Source organism: Eublepharis macularius, chromosome 2 (genome assembly GCF_028583425.1).
Source record: "Eublepharis macularius isolate TG4126 chromosome 2, MPM_Emac_v1.0, whole genome shotgun sequence".
NCBI lineage: Eukaryota > Metazoa > Chordata > Lepidosauria > Squamata > Eublepharidae > Eublepharis > Eublepharis macularius.
Genome location: NC_072791.1, coordinates 102,324,536 through 102,346,832, shown reverse-complemented (window position 1 = coordinate 102,346,832; position 22,297 = coordinate 102,324,536). Strand labels below are relative to the sequence as shown.

General features: G+C 41.9%; 1 protein-coding gene across 1 annotated transcript in view; it reads right to left on the bottom strand.

Annotated features, from left to right (window-relative positions):
- The window catches only part of GAS2 (growth arrest specific 2), a 232,832-nt gene that overhangs the window by 122,298 nt on the left and 88,237 nt on the right, over positions 1-22,297 (bottom strand). Inside the window, exon 4 of the mRNA XM_054972360.1 lies at positions 7,429-7,570. Coding sequence (XP_054828335.1) covers positions 7,429-7,570 — 142 coding nt within the window. The remainder of the gene's footprint in view (positions 1-7,428; positions 7,571-22,297) is intronic.

Below are 22,297 nucleotides of genomic sequence, written 5' to 3'. Positions count from 1 at the left end.
AGCTCCTACTGACTTAGAAGGCTCTTCTAAAACATGGTGCTGTTCAGTGCCACCAAATTTCTCACTATGTGAGGAGGAGGCGTCCTAACTTCCAGTTCCACAGTACCAGTGCCACAGCAGAAAAGGGTGGGGGGGAAGCCTCTAGAAAATTCATGTCCTCATCTGCTGACAGGTTGGAAGTTGAAGCAAGCCTTGACCTGAGCAGCAAGCTGCAGCAACAAAGTACCTGAGGAGAGTGAGACTCTAGAATCCATATGAAAGAAAGTTATAGATTAACTCTCTAGTTTTTCACATTTTGTTTGAACGTTTTTGTAGTTCCTTAAAGATACCTGATACACAAGTCATTATTACTCTGGGCAGAACCAACTGATGTGTGGTTTGTCTATTCAACCTGAATATTCTCTTGTTCTTTTTTTTTTTTTAAAAAGCCACGGGTCTGAAGCCCTAGACAGCTGGATTACAATATGTTTTTAAAAAGGAATGAAAAAAAAATCTGTAATGCAGCAATCCTATGAACTGACTGCTACATAAGCTACTGAATCAGGAGATGAAGGCTGTTCATGATCTCCTCATTTAGAGAATATATTCATAGTAAGCATGATTTTATGCCGTTCTCCAATGATCCAGCAATCCATATGCATATTTTTTTTACCCCATACTCAGGAATGCTGAATAAAGATTCCTTTTCCTGATCTATCCTCTATTACATGGGGAAGGGATGTGTACTTTAGTAAAGGAAGATCTGATTGCATGGAGGGAAAGAGAAGTAGGATTCTGAAGTCTCTGCAGAGCTGTTTATACAACACCCATATTGATTAGAAGAGTGGCATATGGCATTCAGTGAATGGATTCCAGTCATTATGATTTCCTGCTCCACATAAAATCATTACACTAAAGTGGCTGTGTTCCTATAACCAAGCCACTTGGAAATCCTACTATATGATATACTGGAATGAATATATCAAGGATGAGCGATTATTAAAAATAACAGTACATGTGCTTCCAAAACCAGAAATATTCAAGAATATGACCATAACAAAGAAGCTTTATGGCTTGTGTATAATGAGATTATGAACAAAAGGAGATAGTAGACAAAAGTAACAAAAAGCAGATAACAGCAAGTTTAACTGGCAAATAGATCTCTACAAAACAGAGAAGGCTCAGGCAACGTAGGAAGGATAGTAGAAACACTGGTCTTGAGCAGGTTTGCAAAGACTGGGATAATGATGTCTTGATAGATAAGGAGGGGAGGAAGCATCAAATGTTACATGGAAAAACACAAAGTGGAACAGCAGCAATTAAACGGAAATAAAAGTGCGGCAATAAGGAACCATCAGTGGCTATCCCCAAAACAGCCTATTAATATAGTTTTGTTTCAAGGTTAAGAATGGATGAATGATGGTCATTATTTATTTATTTACTTCATTTATACCCTGCTTTCCTCCTCAATGGGGACCCAAAGCAACCTAAGGATTACACAGTGGCTTGGATCCCATCAAAATTTAGCCTTTCTTTTCAGCCTCTTTTTCTGCCACCCCAAATGGCCCCCAAATGTTTTTCCTGTGAGATGGCGCCTCCCAGGAACAGCATGAAAAGGGTGTTGGAGGATTGCCAAAGGAGGGTGGATTCACGGAAAAGTGTCCCTCTTATGCTTGTAGATCTGTTCAACAGCATCCAATCCAATGTGCCTTCCTATTGCTTATCCCTACTTCTACAGTTAACCGATCACCAGTGTGTCATCTGCAGTAACCTGCCTTGTAGAAGGTTGGGCAGAATATGGGAATAGGATCTTTGCTGTTGGTATTTTTGTACAGTGCAAGTCTGTTGGAAACTAGTGATTGTGTTACTTCTATATGTGATACAGTTCATAGCTCCTAGAAGCATGGCTTTTAAACAAATCAGGAGACTACAGTACAGTGGGCACATAACACACAACAGGACATATTCCAAAATCATCATCTTATAGATGTCCATGTCTTCCGTCTCCTCTATATGTGTTTTGATGTCATTTGGGATGTCTTATTTTGTAACATTTCTGCCCTTCCACAAAATAATTTGCTTCCTCTCCACTGGAGAGTTAGAAAGAGAATTTGAGACTGTCAAAATAACAGTGTATATTAGCCCAAGTATAGTCCATTTTGACTCTTTGTGCTGAGATGCTTCCCTGTACTGTCTGCCATTATAAACAAATTAACTATTATTACTATTATGTAATAATTAAATGATGAGAAATAGCTGGAGCAAAGGACAGAACAGGGATAGCAAGGAACAGAATGCTGAAACAGAAGACCAACAGATCAATTGCCACCAAGATAAGAGCTGCACAGATTTGAAAACCTTTTAGGCAGCTGAAAACAGACACTTTTTGATGAGACAGTACAGTGAGTTCATTTAGTACACTGCACAAACAGACCTGTCTTCCATCATACCAGCTTTTTTTCAGCTTTATCTCAATTCCAATCCTAATCAAACAATTGATTCTTTTCATCTTCAGCTGAAATGCAATCTTGAAGCAAAAGGCTGTCCTAGATTTTGTAGCAAAAGAGATTTGACAGAAGTACGAAAGGGGTGGTGGTGGTGGTGGTTACATTATCAAGATGGTGAATTTGCTGAAATTGTTACTTCCTGGTGTTCAATATACAAATTCTGTCGTTTTTACTCTTTGCCTTGGTACTAAGAATGAATCAGCTGGATAAAGTCAGTGGAAACACCAAGGTAGCCCCCTATTTTCTGAACTATTTCTTTCAACCTATACCGAATGGTGAGTGTATAAATTTTAAGATATGAGAACCACTGGGCTGTTCCTTAGAGACAGAGAGCTGAACCACATGCAACACCACAGATCTGTGTTCAGATTACCAGATGTGTAACTGAAAAAAAGCAGCCATGTGGAGGGAGGCAATACAGTGATGGTGCAGAAGAAGGAAAGTTAACTCTCCCCATCTGCCAGGCTGAGTTGAGTTTCCCTAACTGAGGGCCAAACACGAATGGTTGGGATTCCTTGACTTTTTTTACAGGCAGATATGATATCAAGAAACTAACATTCACAAGCGCTTCAGGGCCAAATTTGCCTTGGGGGGGAAAGGGGATCCAACTTGTGGCAGGTGTAACATCTAGTTTGTCCCTGAAAATGCCTTCCTCCTGTGTTGCTTTAAGCAACAATAGAGGGGGAAAAGACAAGTGTCTATAATGTCTCTTCCTTCTCCTGGGACTTAGAGCAAGACAGAGTGGCCAGTTATAATTATACAAATGGTGGGAAGGCTGAGATAAATGCCCTCTGTTACAGATCCATGGCCCCAGCTCATATCAGGCCTGCTGTGTTTCCTTTTTGCAGCCCTGTTAGACATCCCTAACATTATATAAAAGGAAATACAGGAGTGGAGATGGTTACAGTTAACAATTGGACTTCAAAACATTTACAGCTGCACAGCATTGCAGAGAACCGTGCATAACAAGAAATATCAGTTTCAGACCACTTTTTTTAAAAAAGGTAAAGCTAGGTGATTTAAGAGCTAATTGGCCTTGAATGCCATCCAAAGGAACAATATCTTGTAGCAATTTTCTAAAGCCTGTAAGAGCAACTCTATTTCAGTAGAACTGCTTTTACTGCAGACTGCAAAACAACAAACAAGCTGCAGTAATGTTTGTTCTGCTGCTTAATCACTAGTTCACACAGTTGTTTGTATTAAAGTACAAAATTAGTTTACTGGAGATGTCAACACCCTGGCCTTCTTTTTTACTTTTAGTTGGTAATGATGAAAAGGTAGCAGATTTTGAAGTTCTTTGCAAGCAAATGCATCTGTTTCAATCATCAGTACCAGATGGGTTTATGGAAGAAACTGTTATATACCCTGGAATGTAAAGCCTTTAGGAGAAATCATTTGTAGCATAGAACTAGATGTCATCAATATGTGGAAGATGTCCTGCTCTCTATAGCTGTACCCTTGGTGATTCAATAGAGATCTTGAGTCACTTGCCTTACTTCAAATGGCTGAAAGTAAACAAGTTGAAACTGAACCTAGACAAGAAGAAAGTGATACTGGTGGAGAAGAAGGCATTTTTTGCAGCTACATTAACTTGCTTCTCCAGCAGCGGTGCTGGATCCAGAATAACTCTAGGCTGTTAAGAGTCTGAAGAGTGTAACTGAACCCCATCCAATGTCAGGAGCACAATGTTCTTCAAGATCTCCACCTTCTGATTTAGTCTAGCTCAGAAGACACACCCCCTCACCTTGGCACAGCCAATGTGGTCACCTAGACCTATGTCATCATAACATTGAGGCTAGATTACTGTAATGCATTCTATCTAGATCTCCCCTCATAGTCAACTTGGAGACTCCAGTTGGTGCAGAACACGACAACTTGGTTATTATCGGGAGCTAGATGGAGCATGAATATTACTCCCATTCTACAGTCACTCCACTGGCTGCCCATTGGTTATCAGGCTATCACATACATGCCCTTCATGGCCTTGGTCCCTCATATATGCAGGACCACCTATCTCTCTATGCTCCACCATGACAACTTTGCTCATCTGAACACGGCCTTCTGCAGATTGCACCCTGCAGATGGGCAAAACAACTGCCCATACATGCATATTCTCTGTTGTTTATTTATATTTATTTTATTCACTATATTTATACCCCATCTTTCTCTCCAATGGATACTCAAGGTGGCTTACATAATTCTCTTGTCCATTTCATCCTCATAACAACCCTGTGTCCTGGCCCTTACCTTATGGAATGGCCTGCCTGATGAGGTTAGGTGGGCTCTCACTTGCTTGACTTTCTGCAAACTATACAAAACTAAATTATTCAGGAGGGCTTTTTTACACGGATAAGAGGACTGTACTGAAAGGGAATGGTACAGTAAGATATTTTATTACAAGATAGGGGCAGTAGACTATACCGCTATGTACTGTCTTATTTTATTTTATTTACATTATTTATAGTCCACTTTTCTCACTGAAACTCAAGGTGGATTACACAATGTGAAACAGTACAATCTATATCAAAGACATTTCAATATACATGCAATAGGTATATACAAATCTTAGCAAATCTGTAAAGATTTAAAACCAAGCAGAAATCCAATACAGAACTGAAGAAATGCTAAAACAGAGCACAAGCAATTCTATGACTGATATATCAAACCACATAGGAACTACTCCACAGGATCATAGCAGCAGCAGCAGTGAAGTCTATGGTCCCTCAATATTTACAGCAATAGTAGTAAACTCAGTGTTTCCTCCTTAACCCTTTACTAATGGATCTCTTTGAGACTACTTCCTTATGTACAGTCCTCCTTACTGAGGAAGAAGCCCTCTTGAATAATTCAGTTTTGCATCATAAGTATGTTCCTACCATGTAATTGCTGCATTGTTTATGAGTTGCATTTAAATGCTAGGCTTTATTTCAGCATTATTTCATTTCTGTATCAGATTTCTGCTTGTTTTCAAATTTCTGCAATTCAAACCCTATTGCACTGTTTACTGGATGTCCCAGCTATTGATTATATTGACTTACACTGTGTAATCTGCCTTGTATCTCACTGAGAAAGGCAGATTATAAATGAAATAAATATTTAAAAATCTCAAGAATCATGTATTCCAGAGGATTCAAAGATACTGGGGCATTTAAAAAATATTTCTTGTTCAGTTTGAACCAAAGAATACTCAGGGCAACAGCTATTACTTTTGTATTGGACAGTTGTATTCTATGTTGGGCTGCAATGTAACACTTCACTGGTTTGAATCTCACTACTGCCACGAACTCACCAGGTGGCCTTGGGTAAGCCACTCTTTTCAGCTCCAGTGCCCCAGATGTGGAGATTATAACACGGACTTTGTTCACTGCTCTGAGTGGGCACTAATCTGTCCAGAAGAGCACCATACAATTTGGCCCTCCCGGCCAGCAGAACAGGCTGCTAGGGCCGGGGGCCGGTTTTGCTCTCCCAGATGAAGAAAAGGCAGTAGCCTCTTCCCAGGCGTCCAGGGTCTGCTGGGGGGAGGGCAGAGCCAAAGGCATTTATGCCAGCTCTGCCTCCCCAGCTTTCAGTCTTCTCCTTCTGCTTGGCCCACCCACCCTCCCTTAGCAGTACAGGATTAGCTGCTTGCTGTTTTCCAGGGCCAGGTAGAAATTTTTTCTCCCTTCCCTTTCAGTACACAGGGAGGGGCATTTTTTCACCTACCTTGCACTGCAGGATGGATTAACTGTTATGGTGGTACTGTAAATATTTGGTCACTGGCAGGATAGGATGGGGAAATTAACGGGATGGTGACCCCCCCTTGGCTCATCCCCATTGGTGGGGAATTGGGGTTTGTCAGGAGCGGCTGGTAGACTTTATGGCAGCCAGCTGCAAGGGCAGACTACCTGGTGGGACCCCTGGACAAGTCTGCTCCCCCGGCTCCATGGCAGTAAGCTTTAAAGCTCCAGGTTGGAGCTTTAAATGGGAACCATTTGCCTGGCCGCCAGGTACCAGCCATCCTCTGGAGGGCTCATCCCCAGGGCAGTGGGGGCTCGCACAGGCAGGTCAAGGTGGAGGTATGGTGTGACCTCAGGGCTTAACCTTTACCGCTAGTTAGATCCCTTGCCATATTCCCAGTTTATGTTGAAATTAATAAAGTGGCCCAAATTTTATACCTAAGCACTGTCTGCCTTTTATTTCGACTGGGGGGGGGGTGAACTGTTGTTATTTCTATTAATTTCTGAATGTATAAGATAGGCCCTGAGAGTAATCAAAATAGTATCAAAGGAGAATCTTGCCTTTTTAATTGGATGCATGTTGAAATAAGTCCTTCATTCTTATTTACTTCAAGGGTTCAGTTCAGATATCACACGAAACCATTGTTTAATTGAACAAATTATGGCTAAAGTGATTGTTCATATGCAAGTCACTCTACTAGCTACAATGAATAAGGATACATCAGAACAGGATCTCACGCCATGGCTAATCAACCATAGTTAGTTTTAACAACGTTTTCCCATGTTTATTGTAGTTTTTCTGACTAGTTCTTTGCAACTACCATCACTATACTGCAGGCTGAGATATGCCCCAGGTTCAGGGAGGCAGGGTGTCAGCATTTGTTGAGCCAAATTGGGATTTAAATGTTCACAAGCTAATTTTGTGTTCCAAAAATCAGCCATAGCTGAAATCAACCATAGTTTGTGTATGTCGGAACTAAGCCTCACAGTAAGACGGCAACCTATTGTTATCATAACAACAACTATAAATTGAGGCAATCTTCAGAAAATCAGATCATCAAATGCTCATTCCAAATAAAAGGATTTTTTAAAAAAAGCCTTGTTATTGTGACAGATTTCACTATGCTCCCATGAAAATTATTATCAGAAGAGAAGAAACTTGATATAATGCAAATTATATTACATTACAAGAGAATGAAAAAAGTGATGATTAAGCATTTACATACCCAAACCTTCGGATTCAAATAGACAAGTATCATCCACTCCTACATCTCTGCACCAGGATAAGAAGTTTGCTGTATTGTCCCGTGCAAAAAATGATCCAGAAGGTGCATTAGCTTTGCATGGAATTTTCCTCACTGGCATTATCTACAAAACAAACACAAAATCCCTATCATTGAAAACATATGTTAGATAGTGGAAATAATTCTTAATTATTGTCGAAGGCTTTCACGGCCGGAGAACGATGGTTGTTGGGGGTTTTCCGGGCTGTATTGCCGTGGTCTTGGCATTGTAGTTCCTGACGTTTCGCCAGCAGCTGTGGCTGGCATCTTCAGAGGTGTAGCACCAAAAGACAGAGATCTCTCAGTGTCCACTGAGAGATCTCTGTCTTTTGGTGCTACACCTCTGAAGATGCCAGCCACAGCTGCTGGCGAAACGTCAGGAACTACAATGCCAAGACCACGGCAATACAGCCCGGAAAACCCCCAACAACCATAATTCTTAATTAGTTGGACAGCAAGTTACTGTTACTGTCTTACATTATATATGAAATGGTATTATACCTCCATGTAGCATTAAGATGTCTACTTCAGCTAGTAGCAACTTTCTAAAGTCTTAGGGACAAGTCTTCTCTGGACCTGCTGCATAAAATCCTTTAAGAGAAGATGGCAGGGTTTAAACCTCAGACCTAAAACCACTTTGAAAACAGAATACTCCATCCCTAATCAGATCGGAGTCGAAAATGAAAATAAGTAACAAAACTAATGGAGAAAGGAGACGATAAGTAAATGAACATGGCCCATGCAAGAAACAATATTATTATACCCCTATAAACAATATTATTATACCCCCCTTACCCTGACATCACTAAGTCCAGGTAAGCCTGATTCTGTCAGATTCAAAAGCTAAGCAGGGTTGACCTTGGTTAGTAATTGTATGGGAGACCTCCAAAGAAGACCAGAGTTGCTATGCAGAAGCAGGCAATGGCAAACCACCTCTGTTAGTCTCTTGCCTTGAAAACCCTATCGGGGATCAACATAAGCCAGCTTTGACTTGACAGCACTTTCCACTACCTCCATTCCTCCTTACTGAAGTGGTGAGAAGTTGTGTTTAGCTTCCTCTAAAGAGAGTATTTGCTTATTTTACAAATATACAAGTAGAGTGTCAGTGGAGACAAAGAGGACTTCTTACAATGCAGTAGATACATTATGCCACATCAGATTCCCTGAGAGAAATCCTGCACCCCAAGGTACTTTGCTTTCAGACAGCTCTCAGGTCTTTAGGAACATATAGTTATTTACATTATATAGTCCGTTCTTTGAGACTCGAGGTAGATTACATTGTGTAAATCAATGCAATCAACAGAATGGGACATCCAATAAGCAATGTGATTGGATCAGGATTGTAGAAATCAAGCAGAAATTTGAAACCAAGCAGAACTATTTCTTATTAGATGTCTCATGCTACTGCCTACATTTGTTTACATGGTGTAATCTACATTGATTCTCAGTGAACAAGTTGGACTATAAGCAATGTAAATAAATTAAATAAAAATTAACATGACACTTTAAATGATATATGTAAAGATTTGCTGCTCTTTAATATGACCTTTGCAGTAGGATCTTAAATTCAGTTCCTCCTTACGTTACCTTAAACTTATACCTCTGGAGGGCCCCAGTCAAAACCAATACACTTTTTATAACAACAACAACATTTGATTTATATACCACCCTTCAGGACAATTTAGCACCCACTCAGAGCAGTTTACAAAGTGTGTTATTATTATCCTCACAACAATCACCCTGTGAGGTAGGTGGGTTGAGAGAGCTCTGAGAGAGCTGTGACCAACCCAAGGTCACCCAGCTGACTTCAAGAGGAGGAGTGGGAATCAAACCCAGTTCTCCAGTGCTGCCATTCTTAACCACTACATCAAACTGGCTCTCACTTATGTCTACGCACATAGGTGTTCTCTATTTTACCCAGGCTTTTACCTTGAGAATACCTTCCCTATGTGTGTGTGTGTGATTTTTATATTACTGCCTCCCTAACTCCAAAGGTTTTCACTACCACCAAAGGCTTTTGCCTTAGACCTCCTCAGTTTATTAGTAATATAGGAAGGATTGTTATAGATGGTAGCTTGACAGAATGGTCAGCACATGAGGATGGCTGTGAGGTAAAAAAGGGATCTTTTTTGCTTAAACAAAAGTATAATTTATTCATAAGTATATGTATGATGGCTGCAGACTTTTGATAGGCATATTGGTTTCAGAATGGTTTCAATTAGAGATGGACACGAACAGAAAAAAAATGAACATGATGTTCGTTGTTCATTGCCATCCACAAACAGGGACTCACGAACAACCATGAACATGGTCCTGTTCATGAACATGTCCGTGGTTGGCTGTTCGTGGGGGCCAGCAGGCTCTCCTCCAGCCGTCATCCAAGTCAAGATCCCTACTGCACCACTCTCAGAAACCTTACCTGAGCAGGCAGCAGGAAAGGTACCAATAATAAATAGTAGCTTGGCCTCAGAGCCTGGCAGCAGCCACTACACACAAAGAAAATTCAAGCTCCAATGCACTCTCTCTATCAAAATGCCAACAGCAACTCTCTCTCTCTCCACTGTCTGCAAACTAAGCCAGAGCTGGGAGCCCCCCTCCCCCCCCGGTCTTTGCTCCCTTGTAACAAATTTGGAGCTCCACACTTGAAAGGAAGACCTGCCTATCAAGCTATATTGGTCTTAGATTGGGGTTTCCAGGGCAACAGCATCCCTGCCCAAGTTGCCAAGGGAATTGACAATCCCTGCCTAATTTGCCAAGGGAATTGATTACAGGTGCCAAACTGTCTGGCTTGACGAACAGCAAGAACAGCAATGAATGAGGCTTGCAACGACCACCTGTTCATTTAGAATGGGGACTCACGAACAGCTTGGGCTGTTTGTGGCTTTTTTTTGTTCGTATTGCTGTTCATGTCCATCTCTAGTTTCAATATGGTTTCATAAATCTGGTGGTTTCAAGAATAATTAAATCTTCATAAAGGTATAATCACAGACTCAGTTACACAGACTAATTTTCCACACACATCTTCACTAACAGAATAAATGCTCATCTCATCCAGACATAGATTCACTCAGGCCTTTCCACACAGCTTACCTGACCTAGATAGAATAATCTCTCTCTCATATATACACAGACTGACCCAGGGACTCACACACAGCCTGATTTATCCAGACTCTTTTTTCCGAGACACCCAAGAAATCACTGAAAACGTTTTCTTCAGTACTGACTAAAAATTGCAGTTCACTCCACCCCCTAGGGTACAGCTACCATCCAATCATATCACACTCGTCTCACCCATCCAGCTCCACTCCTTTGCTCAGAGACCTGCATTTAAACTCACAGGAAAAAAAAAAGCACATTAGTAAGCAGAAATAAAATCCAAATTAAATGCATCACATACAAAATATTACAATACAGAAATTACATAGTCGGGTAATATATACAACAGATAGTATGTACTAAATACAAGAAAATCTACAGTCCCTCTCCCATTATTAGTATCTTTCTGAAAAATTCAATTATAATATAAGTTACTACCTGTGAAAAAAATGTTCTTCCAAATAATATACATACAATTTACATATGTCTTTGGGAGCGTCACTCAAGAAATATCTCCAGCTATTACCAGATCATATCCAGGGCTGATTCTCTACCCAAACTGTTCATACAACTGATTAGGTGGGGGCTCACCCATAGGTCTCAGCTTGTTCCCAGCAGCCAATAGTACAGGAGGAAGCAAGTGGCTCAGCTTACAACCATTGTCACTACAAGGGGTGTGCAGTTCGGGTTTTGGAAAACCCGAAAAAACCCGAATCACCCCAATTCGGGTTGATTCGGAGAAACCCGAATCGATTCGGGTTTTCCGAATCACCATAACCCGAATCGATTCGGGTTGATTCGGGTTGATTCGGGTTTTTCAATGGGAAAATGCCTCTGCGTGGGTGACTGCTGGTGTAATGTGTCATAATGCTTTGCCTACTTGTACTTTGAAAGGGAGAAAATAATTTTTAAAAAACTTTATTTTGTGTTGTTCGTGTTTTATTCTTTGTTGTGCAGTTGGTTCCCATCATAGGGAACAATGGTGCTGGCTTGCCAGCCATCTCTGTAGGTGGTGGGGGAATTTGAGGGAGGGTGTCTGTGGTTCAGGTGCTCTTTCACAGGGACCAGCTGGCACTCAGAAGTGTGCCCACCATTGTGGCACCCCTGGGCTGTGCAGAATTGCCCAGGGAAAGAGAGTTTAGAAGTTCCCAGCATAGGGAACAAAGGGAGAGGGCTGGCCTTTGCCAGCCTGTTCCTGGGGTTATGGGTGTGGGGCTGCTGGGGGTGGATTTGGGTCTGTGAGGGGCTAATGTGGGGATTTGGGTCTGTGTGTGGCAGCTGGGGGGGAATTGGGTTTGTATGGGGCTGTAAGGGGTGGACTTTGGGGGCTGAGAGCACCTACTTGGGGAGGCCATGAAATGCCCCCCCAAGTGGGAGCAGGCTGAGCCTTGGAGGGGGGTGGGAGGAAAGGTGGGAGAAGGGCCCCTGAGGGTAGGGGGGCATTTTGCATGCAAAATGCCATCCCTGGCAAGACAAGCCTCCCCCAGCTGTAATAGAGAAAAGAGCACCTACTTGGGGAGGCCATGAAATGCCCCCCAAGTGGGAGCAGGCTGAGCCTTGGTGGGGGGTGGGAGAAAAGGTGGGAGAAGGGCCCCTGAGGGTTGGGGGGCATTTTGCATGCAAAATGCCACCCCTGGCAAAAGAAGCCTTCCTCTTCATTTTTCGCCATAGGAAAAAATGAATGAAGATCAGCAGCAGCAACCTAAAGCTATGGCTTTTTTTTAGGAGAGGATAGGGGGACCTGGTTTGGGGGGTCATAACATGGCCCCCCAAAGTTCAATCGTTCTGAAACTTGGGGGTTGTTAGAGGGGAGTTAGAGGAAGGCCCCCACCAAATTTGGGGTGATTCGGTGGGAAAATGCCTCCCCCAGGCTTCAGAGAAGCCTGGGGGAGGCTTTTTCCCATTGAAAAAAAACCCCGAATCAACCCGAATCAATCCGAATCAACCCAAATCGGTAAACCCAAATCGGCTGGGCGATCCTGGTTTCTGCTAAACCCGAATCGGCCTTTCGATTCGGGTTTAGCAAATTCGGAAAACACGAATCAGGTTGCCTTTGCACACCCCTAATCACTACTATTGGTAAGATCCAAGCCAAGACCCTGTTTCAGCTTGTTCTGGGCAACATACCTCCTTGGGATGACAAAATACTTTTATAAGTGAATTTAACTTTCTCCTTCCATTCACTCCTGTTGATAACAATCCAGCTAATAATCTAACAATAATCTAACAATAAACTGTCCGAATCTGTAACATCATATTCAAAAGTATTACAGCAAATTTAAACAATTTAAATTCTAAAATAGATTGACCAGGATTCAAAGGTCTTCAACTCATACACTGGGTCTTTTATGGGCTATCTTGTCACCATACTCCCCATAATCCTCAAAATTTACTTGGGAATGCTTAGAGAATTTTTTAAGGATTAAAGATTACAAAGTATTTTTAGTTTTATTCCTAAAACTAAATTAGCAGCCAAATTCTTCCATTTTTGTATGGCACTAACTTGTAAGGTAGTAGAAGAAAGATCTGCTAGGGCCATATAAAAGCGGGGAGGGGGCATGCAGTAAATATTCAAAGTATTCTTTTCCCTGAGTCGCTCCAACAAAAAATAAATGGTTATAATGTGCAGCTTGGCTATTAAAGTGATTTATGGAGTATCTGCTTCTGTTCTGGAGCTGGTTATAAAATTCAAGATTTTGTATAAGCCAAGCACTGAGAAAGCACACATGATGTCTGCAAAAACTTCCAGCTCAATGACCAGACAGAGCTTGCCTGTGGGAAAAAACTCAAAAGCAGCCCCAAATATTTCTCAAAAGAATCACAACACAATGAAGAAAGAATACTCCCAAACAATATAGAATTGAACAGTTTTCAGCTGACTCCCATCCACTGGCAAACTAATCACAGCGGATATACTATTTCAGCTAAAAAAAAAAGCTGTAGCAATTACACTTTTTAAAAATATGCAGGATGGAACTATAGATCGTTATAAGTGGGGGACACACAAAGATTTGTAGGGGGCATCTCATTTTCCCCTCCTCCACAATTTCCTATTTCCCTTCCTTCACAGACCCATAGCCTCCCACCTTTTCCTGCTTCCATCTCTCCTTCCTACCCACCAGCCAACCTACTTATATCAGAACCCCTCTTCAGCTTCCCCTTCTTCCTTTCCCTGGCAGCCTCTACAAGAGTTGCCAGCTGCCTGCTGGTGGCAGGCAAACTCCTGGTGGTTTGCCCTTCTGCCCACCTAATGTTGATGATCTGTGGGAAAAGGCAAGCCGCCTGGCAGTCACCCACCATCAGCAAGCATCCTGAGCAAATGGGCACGCATGCCTACACAATGACGTCACTTCCAGAAGTGACACTGTCACATGGGGAGTGGGAGTGTGTGCACACTTCATGCCATCTGCCCAACAAAACTATGGCCTGGATTGCTGGCTGCTGGTCCAGGCCCAATAGCACAATGGGGAATCCACAAGGATTTATGGGGGGCATTTCACTGTCCTCTGTATTCCCCACCCCACACTATTTCCACTTTTCTTCCTCCTCACATATCCTCACCTTTTCCAGCTTAGTTATCTCCTTCCCACCCACCAATTAACCTGCCATTTATCTGCCTCCCTTCTCCACAAAGGAGAACAAAAAAAGCTTACATCATTCTCCTTGTCTCTATTTTATCTTCGCAAGAACTCTGCGAAGTTAAGATGAGGATGTGTATCTGGTCCAAGATGACCCAGTAAGCTTCCATGGCAGAGGGGGGATTTAAACCTGGATCTCCCAGATCCTAATATGAAACTCTAACCATTACAGTACACTGGCTTTCATGAGGTGTTGCTGTTGAACAGTAGCAAGCAGCTGAACCTGGCTGAGTCATGCAAGTCATGTGGTATATCAGGGCTGTTTCCAGATGGCTTACCTGCACCCGGAACGTCGCACCACATTGTGGGGAAAACGCGAAATATCGCGTTTTCTCGTGAGAGTTTTGCATGATGTCACGTGACGTCGCGCAAAATTTGTGCGAGAAAACGCGATATTTCGCGTTTTCCCTGCAACGTGGTGCAACGTTCCAGGTGCAGGTAAGCCATCTGGAAATGGCCCAGGTCAGCTGTTGATTGCTGACACGCCTGGCCCTAATGATTGTCCCTAAAAGGCTAAAATGCCCTGGAAAGTGCTCTGCTCTCTCCCCGCCCCCTTTGCTTTTCACTGACATAAACCAAGGCTGGAAGACTGGCAATTCTATTCTGGTTTCCTTGTAACAGCCATTGGGGGCATTTGTTTCTTCCATAATTTGGGGGAGGGGTTAATCTCCCAATGTATTTTTGGTTAGATTTCAGATTTTCCTGCAAATGTGGGGCTTTTTCAGGTTTGTAGAAAGATCTGGCTTGTCTCTCCATGACTCCAGTCTCTTGATTGAAGTATCAACAGATTTGACCATGTTTAGAGATATATTGAGGATGATGATAATGATAATGATGATGCCAAGCAAATCACAGTCAGGCCACATTACTAACAAACCACACAGTGAACCACTACATGTGCACTAGGTTATCATGTGGCACTGATCCCCTACCCATACAGTCAGTCTTCATGCCTCTCTGCCAAACTTTCCTAGTAGCAAGCTGTAGCCAAAACACATGGGCAGAGACAAGCTTCAAAGATGATTGCTTCCTTGTAACAGACATCACGCAGAAGTTGCGAATGGCATAGTACAATCATACAGGAAAAGTAGCCTAAGGAGGGAAGAGTTGTGCTGGCAAGATGTCCCCTTTGCTTCACTGATATCCCTTTCCCCTTTGTGGCATCCCTCCAGACTAGATTTAATTTTAGCAGGAATTTCACCTATGAGTTGGATTTTCCAACCATTCCACTAAGCAAGGAAGCCTTCCCCCAAGGGAAAAAGCATCCTCCTCTGGAGCAAGTCTCCTGACTTAGCAGAGAAGAGTCAACTCATAGGATCCAACACAACAGGTACAATTCACTAGGAAATGACATCAAGAGAAGATTTTATACATCTTCATTCAATTTCTGCAGACTTCTCCAAGAGGGCATCTAATTATTATTGGCCAGCATGTTCCAAATCACCAAATACAGTTGTGATGCAGATTCAGTTCAAATAAAACTGAGCTTTACCATCACAGCTTATTTGCCATGCTTGTGCAACTCCCCTCCTCCTTTCTTTGCATGTGGAGCTTGATTGCAAAATTTCCAGTGTGAAGATGTCTCAGAGCCAAACTACAAGTGACGTCTTACACAGGTTGGACACTAGTAGGCTTCCCTCAAGTTTTGATGGGAAATGTAGGCATCCTGGTCTTGCAGCTGTAATGGAGAGCCAAGCTGTAAAACCAGGGTGCCTACATTTCCCATCAAAACTTGAGGGAAGCTGACAAGTGTCCAACCTGTGTAAGGCTTCACTTGTAGTTTGGCTCTCAGTTTGCTGAGGTGTCTGAAGGCATCGTTTATAGTGAGCATGACCAAATCAGGAAGTCTTAAATCAAGCCCTATAAGAGGAAGGAGGCTGGAGGAGCAAGGAGAATATGCGTGCACAGAAAACTAAACTGTGCGTCCAAGGCTAAAAGACCTCTGTTTAACCAGAGTTGATGATGTCTGAATACAGCATAATTTCCTCAACAATACCTATGTGTGCTAAAGGAAAAGAAAGGGTTGTTTTGTCTTGCATTTTGTTAGAGCCAAAATTTTGCCCAGTGCTTCAAATGAAAGCAAGATTAAACTTATACTGAAGGACTGCAGGGAAATATCTATGTTTTCTTCTCACCTAATAAATTCCCAACCACCTAAAAATAACTAAAAAGTCATTTTTATTATTCTCAAATCTGTTAACTGTAAGTTCTAACTCAGAAATATGAACACTGCTATTTAAGAAAGGTTTGATTCTCAAATCCTTTTTTTTAAAAAAAAGATTTCTTTAAATGACTTGAATTTCTCCAACGTGTTTTGGAACAGATCATCCTGACATAATTAGGTTTCCATATGGCAAAAGTGACTTTTGTTGACATTGTAGAGTATAGCCACAGTTACTCTAAAACAGCAGTGCACACAATTGCTCCTATCAAATATCGCAAAAAGCAGTTCCCCAGTTACACTCCTTTTACAATCCTGTCTTGTTGATGTGCATGCAGGAGGTTTAATGCAGGATGTGAAAGTGTGAGTGAAACAGATGATGTAAGCCTGGAAAAATGTGGTCAGGTTTGATTCTGCACCCCAAGAGGGACTGTAGTATTATTAAATCACATGGAAAAAGAAATATATTGATATAATTTTTCCAAAAGAAGTTCCATAACTTTGTTTTAAAATGTTTGCTTTGGGGAGACTCAAAGCATATTTTAAAATCTCTTGAAATGTGGAATTATCCTGTCTTTATTTCTCTACAAATTCCTATGCATAAATAAGCCCTAAAACAGTGGAACACTGTGCATATGGAGGGGTACTCAGCTAGGCAACTCAAGGGGAAAAGACCCTTATAGTCAGAAACACTTAGGTTATCAAAACAGAACAGTTAATCTCAGTATTAAAAAAGTATGTTTATCTAAATATTATTCAACTCTTCTAGAATATAAACAGTTACAATTATCTCTGGTTTGTTTTTGTTTTAATTTGTTTTGTTTGCCTTGGGAAAGTACCGTTTTGCATACTATTAATTCCTTCCTTATACCCAAACCCTACACCTTAGGTATATTGTGAATTTCACAGCAGGCAGGTTTAGCTTTGATTACTTGTGGGCTATTGGCTTTCTTTGTCTCACCACCATCCACATCAAAAAATTGTTAACCAGCTTTGCAGCTACACAGTACCTATGCAGACTTGTGCACAGGTTCATTTCCTTCTGCCTTGCAAGCTGCTTTTGCATCTGCACTATAGGTGAAGTTTATTCTTCCACAGGATCATGGATGGTTAAGTCTGGTACCTGAGGACTGTACTACAATAAGTCTGGCTGAACATGTGCATGTGTCAAAAAACCTCAAATACACAAGCTTACATTAACACTAAATGGTAGTTCTTTTTTTAAAAGACAAGGTTTTTAAATATAATCACTGAGGGATCAGCAGCTATAGGTCTATGTATTGTCGAAGGCTTTCACAGCCGGAGAACGATGGTTGTTGTGGATTTTCTGGGCTGTATAGCCATGGTCTTGGCTACAGACCACGACTATACAGCCCAGAAAATCCACAACAACCAGCTATAGGTCTGTTCAGGAAAGGGAAAACCAGGACTCCAGCACATGTGTGAAACACTAGCCATTGTGCTACAGTATTCTGTATTGTTTAAATATAAGAAAAGTTCTGTACAGGCTCAAGCTGTTCACAAACATCCAAAGTATTGGGTGAAACCAACTCCCTGCTAGCATTATCAGAAAGTGAATTCCTTTTTCTAAAATTCACTTTTTTACATATAGCTATTGGTTAACTTGGAGGACCATTCAAAAATCAGATTCCTCACTAGCATCTGTAGTACTACATCTCAAGAAATGAGCTCTAAAAGCATTCGCTCTGGCCTGGTCATATGATTCTGCTGCAGATATATATAGAGAGTAAATTTATTTCATTCAGGTAATTGTGGAACTCATGTGTTGTACCTGCACATTTCCCCTTATATCTCCAAAAAGAAATGTGAAAGAGACTTACTTGGGAAAAAAGTGTCATTACATATTTCTGAACAGAATTTGTCCCATATGCCCCTTGTTGCCACAAGCCTATTAGCAGGGCTTTTTTCTGGGAAGAGAGGTGGTGGAACTCAGTGGGTTGCCCTCAGAGAAAATGGTCACATGGCTGGTGGCCCCGCCCCCTGATCTCCAGACAGAGGGGAGTTTAGAGTGCCCTCTGCACCCAAAGTTGTTTTGTGGCATCTCAAAGACTAAAAGATTTATTGACGCAGAAGCATTTGTGGCCAGCTTTCCATCAGATGCATGAACAGAATTCTCCTTCCTCCAAGGAACTGAGGGCTGTGATCGTGGTTTTCCTTTCCCATTTTTATCCTTGCGAGCAGGGCTTTTTTTCTGGGAAGAGAGGTGGTGGAACTCAGTGGGTTGCCCTCAGAGAAAATGGTCACATGGCTGGTGGCCCCGCCCCCTGATCTCCAGACAGAGGGGAGTTTAGAGTGCCCTCTGCGCCGCCAAGCAGCGCGGAGGGCACTCTAAACTCCCCTCTGTCTGGAGATCGGGGGCGGGGCCACCAGCCATGTGACCATTTTCAAGAGGTTCCGGAACTCCGTTCCACTGTGTTCCTGATGAAAAAAGCCCTGCCTATTAGTACCTTTCCCAAAATAATATGATTGGCTTATACAAGTCAAGAAGAAAATGCAACTCAGAGTTGCCAGGAAACCATTTCAGGAGATCTGGAAGCCCTAAGTTGTGTACAAAAGACAGTTTTCAGTGAGTGGAATAAACCCCAATGCAGCCATCACTGCTCATGGCACACATGCGCCTTTCTTTTCCTGACCAAAGCAAGTTACATATATTCCTGAGCAACCTTTCCATAAGACAGTCTAAAAACCACAAGAATGGCTGACTGATTCCAAAAGTCAGTTAAAAAAATTACTTCCGTTGATATATATTACTTGTCACATAGATAATGAATGTGACCAAACTGCCCCCCCCCCAAAACAGAATGTTGTGAATGTTGAAGGGACAGATTGAGATCTTTTTTCATTTTTATGATGCCAGGTTTCCCTGCCATATGTTCAGGTGTGTTGAAAGATGTTCATGAACATACACAAAACAGGCACACTTTATTATACGTTTGCTGTGGAAAACACTGGTATTTTCTCTAGCATCTGTCATACGTACAGCTGTCTTAATCCAGTGCATCCAACTGCTGCAAGGCATGCATGCTCCAAGCAAAACTAACGATTCCCCTGCATACATCCTTTTGAAAAAAAAAACAAGGCAGTTCTCTTTTTTAGTCATCTACCTCATACCCTACACCGTGATACCAATAGACACCATAAATTTGGTTGTTCTACCTACAGGTCAACCTGCAGCCAAACATTTTATAATGAGTGGACATGATTACACAGAAAGGGGATTAGGGTTACCAGGACTATATCATTCCAAACTGAGATTCATTGGGTATGGCCTGATGATGTCGTGAGGCCTGGTGATGTCACAATGAATAGTTGTATTAATAGTATTTCTTCCACATATCACTAAATATGTACCACATGATATCTGTATATAGTTACAGAAATCACATGGCCTTAAAAAGATGGACTATTTATCAGACTTAAAAATAAACATAATAAAACATAATATTGGAATTAACCATTTGCTAAAAGCAAAATGCAGTTGAGTTATTAGTATAATATTCTTAACTCCCATATCCACTTTACAAGTACAACAGTTATCACTAAGACTGAGCCTGGCAACTGGCAGAATTGGTGGTGACAGGAACATGTGGGGGGAACAGTGGAACAGACATGATGACATAATTTCTGGGAAAACCCAGAAGCAATGGTGAGTAGCTCTAGGAATTACCGTAAACTTCAACAATTGCTAGAGCTACCTGACATCACTTCCACATTTTTGGTCTGCTCTAGGAATCTCCAGAAACTATGGTTTCTGATGATTCCTAAAGCAGATTAATGCCACTTCTGTTTTTTTTTTCTTGAAAGGGACATATTACTGTTGCAACAATGGTGCCTCCATTCCCCTGCCCCCCAAGAAAATTGTAAAGGAGGAGGACTTAATGTACTAGGTAGTGTTCAACTTGAACTCACATGAGAAGCACAGAGTGGGCAGACACATTGTGTCTGTGTGTATGTGCCATCAAGTCGCAATCGACTTACTGTGACCCCAACAAGGAGCTTTCAAGGCAAGTAAGAAGCAGAAGTGGTTTGCCAGTGTCTTCCTTTGCAGAGGCTTCCTTGTTGGTTGCCCATCCAAGAACTGACCCTGCTTAGCTTCTGAGATCCAATAAGATGGTGCTATACAATGCCACGTTCCCTCCTGGGCAGCCATGTTAGCAGGGGAGAAAGAAGTTCCCAAATTGGCAGAAACCCAACCTTGACTGTTCTTCAGGATTTATGTTTCTAGTATCATTCCTGTGCAAGAGGGAGAACCATAAATATAGAATTTGATTTTTTAAATACAGTTGTAAATAGCCTTTCCTTATGAGATGTAATCTTGTTTGACATTTCAGATTTCCAGATTTAAATTGCTGAGGTTTATTTATTTTGCAAGGATTTGTTTTTCCCCTTGAGGAATGTGTGAGTATGTGTATAGTGCTTAATATTTTGAGGGATACACCAATTCTCCTCAGACATTTCCATCTGAAATTAAATCAAATTAATCTATTATTCTTTTATTTCCCATCTGTAAGGCCATCAGAATAAGCATTGTTATCATGACCAAGCAAAATCCTGTATCTGACCATCTTGTGGCTTCATGAAGTGTTTGTATGCTGCTTTTCTCTGCAGTGGGGACCAAAAGTTGGCTTATAATAAAGTAGACGAAGAAAGGCTTTTGGGAACAGGGCAGTCTCCCTTTCTCTCTCTGCCATCATACCTTCCAAACTATGACCCTAAGGCCAAGGCCTCTTTGACTCTTGGCTTCAGACAGCACCACAAGCTCACACCTCTAGGCCACTTGGTTTAAAAAGCTACTGTAAGAAAGGGGCAGGGCAGAGGCTCAGCTACCACCTCCTGCAGCAGCTGCCTCCCCCTCCCTCTTATAGCTATAATGAATATAGTAATAATATTGAAATAACCAAAATCATGAAGTTTGACTTTATCATTGCTCCAGGGTAGTAGACATCAACGAAGTATCAACATCAAGCATAATGATAAAAATCAAATTAGCCCTAAATTTGCAATGCTATTAAAATATCAGTAGCATCTAAAAATGATTGTGTGTGTACAACAATCAATTGTAAGGCCGCCTTACCCATGCTGCTTAGCTGTTCACCTTCTTCTTTTAAAAAATCTGGCTACAGTTATGTTTCAGAATAAGAAAGCAGGAGTAAATAAGCACCAACAAATTTTTGAAAAACATGCATAAAACAGTGTTAGCAGCACTGGAGGAAGCAGACAATCGAACAGGGATGGAATGTCCAAGAATTTATTTAAGCAATAAACTGCTCAGACTATGCACCCAGACAAATATTACTACTACTGGTCCTTTGTGTTACTTGATTCCTGAAAGTCACAGTACTACCCTTTACCCATAGTTCTGGCACTGGAGCACAGTAAGAAGTATGCAACAACTCATTCTTTCAAAAAATGCTGTGGGAGCACAGATGAGAATGGGCTACGTTCTGTAGCTAGTAGAAAACCTTTGAAATAGACATGGGCACGAACCAAAAAAAATTAACGAACCCACGGTTCGTGGTTTGGTGCCGCCGCCAAACCCGAACTAGCGAACCGCAATGAACTTTTCCTGCCGACAAACCGGTTTGAGGTTTGTAGGCGTCAGAACAGCCCCCATTGGACTTAGAGAGCCTGTATTCCCAGGGAGTGTTTAGCAGGCTCTCCTCCAGCCAGCACCCAATTTTGGTCAAGATTGCAATAGGGATCTTGGAGTTACACCCTCTCCAATCCAAGGCCCCCAGGAAACTCCCACTCGATACTATTAGTTGACATTGGCCTAGTGTACAAGGAGTGTACTCGAAGGTGGGCTGCCTCCCCTCTAGGGGGTGGAGGGTATGGCCATTTGCTGGTGGCACCCTCCATGTGCCTGCCCGCCAGGCCTCAAAGGAGCACGTGTTTA